The 9,621-nt window shown below is 37.9% G+C and overlaps 1 protein-coding gene across 1 annotated transcript; it reads right to left on the bottom strand.

Annotated features, from left to right (window-relative positions):
- Positions 1-1,044: 1,044 nt before the first annotated feature.
- On the bottom strand, positions 1,045-7,823 carry MMP13 (matrix metallopeptidase 13 (collagenase 3)). Its single transcript, XM_008935669.1, has 10 exons — positions 7,701-7,823; positions 7,363-7,604; positions 6,104-6,252; positions 5,896-6,021; positions 4,865-5,026; positions 4,144-4,261; positions 3,454-3,587; positions 2,949-3,108; positions 2,076-2,179; positions 1,045-1,459 (listed from the first exon to the last, which is right to left on the bottom strand). Exons 1-10 carry the CDS (start codon positions 7,821-7,823, stop codon positions 1,359-1,361), a joined length of 1,419 nt encoding a protein of 472 aa, XP_008933917.1. The 3' UTR covers positions 1,045-1,358.
- Between the last annotated feature and the right edge of the window lie 1,798 nt (positions 7,824-9,621).

Here is a 9,621-nt window from a genome sequence, read left to right as displayed (position 1 = left end):
TAATTAGCTAATTTCATTAGCATTTAGCATTCAAACTGATGTGGAACTGAATTTCACAGCATTTCTTAATGCCTTCCATGACAATAAAGACTAATTCTAACAGTTCTTATTCTGCATATTTGAGGGGTCTTTAATTTTTTCTCTCTTTCTGTATTTCTCCTCTGTTTTTATAAATTCATTTTCTCAGAGGGAGAAAAAACAGATTTTTAAGTAGAGGTGAAAAATTTAATGAAATACACAAGTTAGGGTTTTTGCTTTTTATTCAATAGGTCTGTCCTGCTTTTATGGCATGCAGCAAACTAAATTTTAAGTAATTTCACAATGTCATTTTATCCCTCCAGTTTGTTTAATTTTATTTTTTAAACAGAAAAATAATCACAGCCCCACATCATTAGCATTGATTGAAAAAAAAAAAAAAGGAACAAAAAACCATCTTACATTGTACTGAAACAATTGATATAGATATGAAAAATTATACTCTTTTTAAGATTTTAATTCAGATGTTCAGGTTCTCTTCTGGCACAGCTAGGCATAACCTCTATAAATGTCACTTGAACCTCTTCATTTTACACCAGCTAAAAATATGGGCAGTGTCACCAGATGTAGATGCAAGGATTCAAATGGCATGATTCTGCTGTTGGTGCTGCTTCTCTCTGGTTTCCCCAGTATTGTACAGGCTGGTGAATTCTGCAGGGAATATTCTTCCCTTTTCCTGCTTTTCTGTCTGCTTTGGAATAACACCTCGCTGCTTCTATACCTTCTGCTTGTTCCAAAGATGATGTGGGCATCCTTTCCAGGGAGACATTCTCATTCAGCTGCCTTTGAATTCTTTAACTTCATTGTCATAGCCTGGTGTTGTCCTGCTCAGGGAGTCACCACACAGTCCTGGCTCATTCATTACACATTCAAATTCCCAGTACATTAACAGGAAATTCACAAATTGATGAAGGGTTAGTTTAAAGATATAACACTCCTGTGTTTATCAGGTCTATTTCTTGGGAAATCAAGGATTTCTTTCATCCTTGAAAGATGCTAGACCTGCTCAGATTACTGGGAATTAATAGTGCTCATGATCAGGTAGGATGTATCCAGCATCTTACTTTAACATTAGACTATCTTTAAATGGTGTAATGCCTCTTGAAATGATAATAATTTCTTTTATTCTTTCCTATTAAGTTAATTCAGTCCCAGACTGACATGCAGCTATACAGTTCCATATATACAGTATACATCTAGTGGTAGGTAACCAGTGCCTGTTCACAGAACCTTGCTGTCCTCTAATAAATCTAGATGCCCATATAATTACTTCTGTGTATTACAAGCTGCTCTGCAGCCTGTAGTATGGCACTCTGATGTAATTAGCACCAAAATATGGAGTTAGTATGCATGACACGGATAATTCTTTTGCTCCAGATGCTGTATTCAAACTGCAGCGGTCCGTTGAAGAAGTAGAGATAACCTAAGGAAAGGAAAAGTTAAAATTAATTAACTCTGAGAAAACTGTGTTGTCAGATTAAGATTTCCCTTCAGATAAAAACTATCTTGTTTGTTTTCACTTTTAATAACCCTCTTAAATGCAATATTTTAGTATTTAGAATGCTGAGCTAAATTTTCAAAGGTTCTCATTCCATTTGCCAGACCTGGATTGGTGTTTTAAAATAACTGATATTTTAACCTAGTGTCAAGATCTGCATTTTTTTACTATACAGCATTTGCTTAGGAAAACACAGGGTTTGCCTGTTAATGTTTGAGACTCTGACTTGGAAACACTCCTTGAAGAGCTGGATAAGAATGGGCTCCATTTGAAGGAATGGACACATAATACTTCTACATCAAATATATCACTGTATGTTCCCTGAGCAAGAAGGCAGATCTTTTCTGGCTCCTCAATTATGTATGTAAACGGTTTATAAGGGCACATTGGCCAGAAGGTAGTTTAGATCAGAAATACGATTCAGTTGAGAATAGAAGTGTTGATGTGAAAAAATGAAAATTACAAACGACAGAATTCCTTACAGGATCTTAAATTTAAATGACAACTAATCGTAATAAAGTCTCATTATCAGATTATGTACCATTTCTTTCATAGACTGCATCCACTCTATCACCAATTCCTGCAAATTCTTCTTCTATCAGCCTGGGGTAGCCTGCTTCCATAACCTCCGACTCTTCATCATAACTATATTAAACAAAAAAGAAAATAAAAATTCAGAGGATTGAAATGGCCTGGGAATTTGGCCTGTGAGCTTTATGTGCTTTGAAGCTACCCACATCAGAAGCAGCCAGCAGTCTTTAGGTATTTCATCTCTAGTGTAATAATGAAAGTCAGGGCAATAATCAGGTCTCTCTTCCATCAGACGTACAAGCTCAATAAACACAACACTAAGAAAGCTGCATTTTCAGAGCTGACCCATACAGTACTTGTTATTATATGGAGATGATGGTACCTGCATGCACTGGCACTACGAGCCTATCCTGAGGCTGCTTGGCACAGTGAAGTACTGGAAAGTGATGATAATGTCTTAATTATGCATCAGACCTGGCTGCAAGCCCCACTCCTGGGCAGCAAGACCCAGCCATCCTCGGGTGGGACAGATTTCTCACTCTCACAGCACTGATACCATTTTGTGTCACACCAGCAGCCGAAGGAAGCAAGATGGCAATTTTGTCTAGGACACGTGACCACACTACAAACTCTCCTGCATCAGGGCACTTTATTCTCCTTTCCTTTCTTTCACTCTTTCAGCTTCTCAAGGCTATGCCATATGTTTTTAAAAGCCCTGCATACACCTTTACAATATGTTCTACACAGCTACAGCACCAACGAAAGCCATAGACTGGAAACGTGAGACACGGTCAAGTGCCTGGTTTGAAACAACCTGCTGATTTTATTTTTCTATTTCTGGACAGGTTATGACTAAGGACACACCAGTCTGTCTCCAGCTTACCTCCAGTACTTATTTCCGGTAAAAAAGAGAGTCTTGCCAGTGTCTTTAATATGGACAGCAGCATCTATTCTTCTCATTTCTTTTGGGAATCCCATTTCATATATCTTTTTAGGAAAGTCTTCAACTATGTCATAGCCATTCAAAGCCCATACTTTCTTTCCTGCAAATAAGAATAAAGTATACATGAAGCTTTTGTACAGGCTCATCTTCAAGAGAAGAATAAAATGAGGGTGTCATGATCCCTATTTTTATACAACTAACAGATTCTTAGGTCACATACTCGGCAGCATTAAACCATGATAACTCTGATCCCAGGCATCTGAGCTTAATTGTACATCTGATTCATGGAGAATTATACAGCTTTCCATGGGGTGAAACCAACAGAGTTTGGGTTATGAGTGAGGAAGGTAGGATTTTTTATTCTTCTGTTGATTTCCTTTACATCACTTATTGAGCTTGACTAAAGATGTGTATTTTTCTGCCAACAACAAAACTGAAAACTCACCCTTAAACATGAACACAAGGTCTTTGATAGGGTTTTCATAAGCTGCATCTATTTTATTTGGAAGCTCTGGCCAAAAGGACTTAAGCAACACCAGTTCTGCCTCAACCATCTGAGGGTGCAGTCGCCAGAAAAACCTAGCTCAGAAAAAGAAAATATCATTTACTTTTCCTCTCATACTACAGAATAGCAGTATCTTTGATGTGCTATACTGAAAATTAGTTAACAGAGAATTAATTTTTTTTCATAACGTAGAATTTTCAATACATAAAGCCCCTTGCAGACCTGTCCTTTCCTTATAGTCACCTAGCTGCAGACCATTTCCATCACATACAGTTATCATCTTTGTTGTTATACAACAAAGAAACACTGCTGTCCTAAGTAAGGCTTCTGAATGTAGTACAACTTAATTCAAGTAAGTGTTAATAGGTTGTACATATTGAAGAAAGCCCTGTGAAATGAAAAATGTGTGCAAATGGTGTCAGTCTTCAACCATATCATCTTCACTTCATATTACTGGGCAGTCAAGTCTGTACTTGTATTATAAATCCTGTTTCTTAGAGGCATCTATATTGATTTGTGATTTTTAAGAATTTATGTTTACTCAAATCTTTAGTAAAATACTGGAAAGGTGGTTTTGCTTGCTCAATTTTTATCTGGTACCCATCACCCGTGATATGACAGCCTCTTTACCTGTCCTTGAAGACCAGCATTTCTCCACGAAGTTCTGTTATTGCATCAAGTGATAATTCTACATCACATTTCTCTGGTGTTTTGGGATGTTTTGGGTTGGGATCTTTGTCTCCAGCACCTGAAATCATATCACATGATCTAAGTTTACAACATTCATTTATTTTCTGTGGATCACGATACTGAGCAGAACATGGAAGAGTTCCCAAACAGCATGATGAATACAAACCATATGTACTGGAAAAAGTCTGCTCTCTCTTTCTCTCCTTTAGCCAAATACACTCATAGACAATGCAGTTCAGGTGTGCTGCAAAGATGTTAAATGGGCTTGCTTTCTTTATGTCAAGTTTTGATGGTCCCCCCAGAGTTTTATTCTTTCCATGGAAAAAAAAATACGGATAGTTCTTTTTCTCCCTTTAGGTTCTGTTTTACCTTCTCTTTTGAGGTAGGTCAAAAAGTATAAAGACTCTGCCCACCACTAAAGGAGACAGCAAAGTGACCAACTGTCCTCTGCAGTGTTAGTTCCTTTTTTTTTTTTTTTTTTTCCTCTGAACTATTAAATCTAAGCAACTTTTGTTCCTGAAATCTAGTTGCCAAGAATCCAGTGAAACGGTCTTAATCAGTCCTGGCTGTTGCTATTGAACATCTGCAGCACTTTAGCAACTGTGCAGTGCATCTGTAACAGGTTATGACAACACAGGAAATATATGTTATACAGACTTACCATAGAGCTCCTGGATGCCTTGCACATCATCATCAGGAAGCACAAAACCAGTTTTTCCAGTATATGTGTAAATTGGAAACATCAGAGCTCCAGGGTCTCTAGAATGTTCAAGTCCCAGTGAATGACCAAATTCATGGGCAGCAACAAGAAACAAGTTATACCCTGTAACAAATCACAGTGAAAGTAAATGTGTAGCTCATTGTATCACCAACACGGACTTGGACACATCAACTAATCTTAACAGTGTGCTTTAACACAAGGGACAATGAAGGAGAAAACTGGATAAATGGAAAAATTATGTATAATTGCTTGTCTTTTCCAAACTACCCTGGGTTTTGCTTGATAAGGGCCTGATCAATTGAGTTTCTCATAGCTAGTGTTCAACCTAAATCTTACTTGACAATGTCGTTCTGTAGGCAGATTTAGATTTCTAGAAATTTCTTAGCAACTCTGGAAAGCTCTAGGGTGAAGTCTCAGCCCTACTTAATAAAAAAAAAAAATAATAAAAAAAATAAAAATTGATGGGAATTCACCTCCACTAGATAGTCCATATTGTTTTCAGTGTTGCAGAAAGTAGTTTTAATGCCAAGACAGTAAAATAACACAGTGCTGAAAATAAATAGTGGTTTGGTCTATTAAAGCTCTGTCCTGAAATGGTGAGCTGAAGAACTTTCAAATTAATTGCAAGTAGACAATTTGCAGCTAAGTATATGCATTTTCTGTAGGGTTCAGTGTGGTAATTCCTATCATCTGTGGTCAGAATTAGCTGCTGTAGAGCTCAGTGAAAGGCCAAGATGACAAAATACCTTGTTTGGTTTTTAACCACTTCACTTAGGAGGTGTATATCTTAAAATTTATGCTAGGCATGTTATACTTCCATTTATGATTGGAGGTTAAATCCAGCTTCCTATGAGGGCACAGTGAACATAATGATGAAGGAACAGTAAACAGACAAAATAAACTGTTAACAGACCTCAAACAGGACAAAATTTTCCATCACCATTTCAAATAATCTCAGGCATTTCTGTTACCTCTAGAATCATCTGACCAAGCTTCATCATCATCAAAATGGGCATCTCCTCCATAGTCTGGCCCCGGGGGAAAAGCATGAGCCAGTAATCCAGAGGGTCCATCGAAGGGGTAAAAGTCACCATGTTCTATAAAACATACAAAACAAGTAAACTGATTATCCCACCCTACTGGCAGCAATGTAACTAAAAATAACTGGTTCTGTGTTACCTTTAGTGCCAAAGGAGATCATGATATCAGCTGTACCACTTCGTATTCGTGTGAAGTTCAGTGGTGTCACATCAGACCAAACTTTGAATGCTTTTTTGAAAGCTCTGTCTACTTCAGCACGTCTCAGATCTGCAGTGTAATTTATAATTCTATAAAAAAGATTAATACCTCCAGTTAAATTGTGTGAATTGAAGAAAATGTGAAACACATTTTTATCTGAACGCATAACTCATTAGAAGCTTTTACTTTTTCCCTGCCCATGTTTTTATCTAAAAACAAAAAGCTCAACAGTATTTAATAGAAGAAACCAAACTATTTCTATGTTCATTACAATCACTCAGAGACACCTGAAATGATCCAACAGCTTTCTGTAATTGGTTTTATATGCACCAGAAGATATAGAAAATGACAGATATATTCCGTATTAAGTCAAATCGTATCACTACCTTCAAATTTTTCTATGCCCTATAAAATTTCTTATGATACTCACTTCCTAGAGGAGCAAAATATAACCCAGAGAGCTTTTTATAGGCTAGAAACATCATTATCAAAGTAAAATTTATCACCATATAACTGATAGAGTTCAGAGATTTCATATTTGGAATCTGCTAAAGAAACTCAAGTTGCAGCTGGTCAAAATCCCCTGTTGATGACCTTGTGTTATCACAGGAGCACCTATCAAGGGCAACTTTCCAAGGTCACGACAGAGCGATTTGTCTGACCAGGCAAATATCTAAATCTGGACTGTGAAATGGAAGGGAGACCAGGATCAGTCCCTGCTCTCACAGCCACATCCCACAGACTGTTTTGCATCTACACTGCCTCGTCCTGGACACAACCTAGTTGAAGCAGACACTAAACTAGGTCCAGAACAGACCTAAGAAGTGATCTAGAGAATAAATACTCTGAGGATCAGTGGTGAGACGCGTGATCTTAGACCTACTCCTCTTTCATTCAGCACCAAGTTGTGCCCAGAATGTCTATGTGGAAGCCAGATGACAAGTTACTAGTTTACACCACACCAGCTTTCCTTCATGTCAAAGTGCAATGGATAAAAACCAACCAACCAAACATCTTTACTTCCTTAGGCTGTAAGGTGGGCTTGGGAGACTTTTCCAAAAGTGGGGCTGTAAGGATTTTAAACTGCAACATGAATTTTGTCAAACTCAAATGCATCCTTCTCTCATCATATACGATTGGACAAGGTACCTGGAAAGAGGGTAGTAACACCAACAACACTCAAAATGCCATGCATTTACCTGTATGTCAAATTAGTTTTTGACCATTTGAGTTTTCTAGGAAAAAAGTTATATTCCCCCACGTCTGGGACACCACATCTTGGTTTCTGCATCAGCTCATATGTTTCTTCATCTAATTTTCCTGTCACCTCCAAGCCAAAAAAAGCTTGCATTTCTCGAAGTTTAGATGCCACTGTGTTGGCAGTCTTCCTCATCATGCCAGCAGGATTTGGACGGAGATCATAGTGAGTCCTGAGATAGCGCTAAGAAGGGAAAAAGAAGTAATAAGTCTAGTTTCCAAGCAGTTGTAACTGCACTACTGTTTATAAAACATGGAAATGAACTCTTTTATACTGTACCTCTGCAAACTGAAGGTCTTTCTCTGTGAATTCATGGCTATCTTCAAGGGGAATAGGGATTGTCAGGCAAAATGACAAACCCAGCAAGAAAAACAAGACGGCTGAAAGTCTTGATTGCATCATGTTGGATTCGTGAAGTCTGGAGCCTTGATGCTTTAGAGAGCAGTTACCTTTACTTTTATAGTCCACATCCAGTGAGTCACCACTTAGGGACAAGTTAGAACTTCCTTGTTGCTGAAAGTAAACATGCTTAGACGGCTACTTTTTCCCTCCTCCCCAACACTGTGGTTTAGGCGTCTGTTGTCCCACTGAGGGCTCTGAAACTGTATCCTCACATAAACACAGTCTCTGAATGTTGACATAGGTTGTGGGAAGAAATGGGCAGATGCAAACCTCACTTCTTGATTATTTTGCCGTAACTTACACTGGCAATAACTGGCAGCAACTTTGCAATAACTTACACCTCTCTGCTAGAAAAACTGACTTTCTACTACTTGAAAGACAACAAAAATATGTAACAATCTTCATGATTTTTAAAATAAATTCTGCAACTTTTCAGTAGTTCAGCAGCAATTTTTAACAGCTGGAATAGGTCATACACACTTCAACTGTTAATAAATGCCGCCTTGGCTGATAAGAAATAACATTATGCAGTATACATTAGAATATTACATTTCCTTGTTTCTGTAAAGAAACATAACTCTAAAGCATTAACAAAAATTTTACTTCAGAGATCCTTAAGGTAATTTCCTATTCATCTTTCAGAATAATTTATTGCCCAAGATGTATTTAAAAAATACAGAAATGTTAAATATCAGGAATTAGTTTTGAATATTAAAAAATGTTTTTTATTGGTAGTGAAGTAGGTCATGTTTGCAGTCACTAGTTCATACAATTTGTCTTCCTCAAAAAAATTAATTTAATTTACTTCATGAGTGGAGCACAGCCATACTTCAATGAGATAGCTGCTATTCTAAGAGAGGCAATCTACCAGCTGCAGGTAGGTAGTGAATCTGTATGTCTAGAATGACAGAAATATGTGATTTTGACTTATGAGGTGGATAACAGGATAAATCTTGCATTATGACAGACATGGGCATCATTATGCTTCAAAGCTTCAAGATCATTTCTTTCTCCCCAGGGTCACTCCAATCTCAGCTGCTGCTAAGACTTGTATCATATCACATGCCCACAAGCACGGGTCCAATGGGAGGTGCTGTTTCTGTTGAATCCACCTTCCTCTTCCATGGAAATTATTCCTGTATGGAAAATCTCAGGCAGCTTTCTTGTAGACAGTGGTACACGCTTTCTGGAATACAGCACCCTGCTATGGATATTGCCTTGTTGACAAAACAGGAAAAGGACAAATATCAGTGAAGCTGGACGTGTAAAAGCTCAATTTGTTACTCAATGTCAGCCTTCTGTCTTAGGATGACAAACAGCAGAAGCAAATAAAACTGAGTGGAATTTGTAAGTAGGATATTTCTACCTCGTTGCCCAACCCAGGCAGTTCTAAATCTGGTTACACCAATTAGGGATAGAGAACATCTGTTCAGACAGTTTGTATATTCTCCTTTACATTGTCCATTACCAGCACTGAGACTTTTTTATCCAGTAATGGTGGCATAAAGAGTGCTCTCCCCTGAAATGCTTCAGGACAAGCACAGAATCCATAGTGCTGATGTTCTCACTGTGCTCCTTGCTAATGCAGACTGACAGATAATGTATTTGTCATAGTTCTTTCCTTCCAGCATTTCTGTATTGATATTTGCAGCATTGCTTTCATTAATGTTCGGGTACTCAGTTGTGTGGTAAGCAGATTTTACAGTGAATTTTGCCTGCTTTGTGTAGAGCTGAGGAGCAGTGGTGCTGCCTTGCCATGGTTTTCGTGGCTGTAAGGAACACTTTCTTCAGACCATGA

This window comes from Merops nubicus, unplaced genomic scaffold, assembly GCF_000691845.1.
Source record: "Merops nubicus isolate BGI_N331 unplaced genomic scaffold, ASM69184v1 scaffold7922, whole genome shotgun sequence".
Classification (NCBI taxonomy): Eukaryota; Metazoa; Chordata; class Aves; order Coraciiformes; family Meropidae; genus Merops; species Merops nubicus.
The sequence above is the reverse complement of the archived record's forward strand: the minus strand, read 5'-3'. Positions and strand labels throughout refer to the sequence as shown.

Excerpts from the sequence above, each read along its gene's own strand:
- MMP13 (XM_008935669.1), bottom strand. The coding sequence starts at position 7,823 with ATGATGCAATCAAGACTTTCAGCCGTCTTGTTTTTCTTGCTGGGTTTG. Across the intron at positions 7,605-7,700 it reads AAGACCTTCAGTTTGCAGAG|CGCTATCTCAGGACTCACTA; the intron begins GTACAGTATAAA and ends TTCCCTTCTTAG. Across the intron at positions 5,027-5,895 it reads TTGGTCAGATGATTCTAGAG|GGTATAACTTGTTTCTTGTT; the intron begins GTAACAGAAATG and ends GATTTGTTACAG.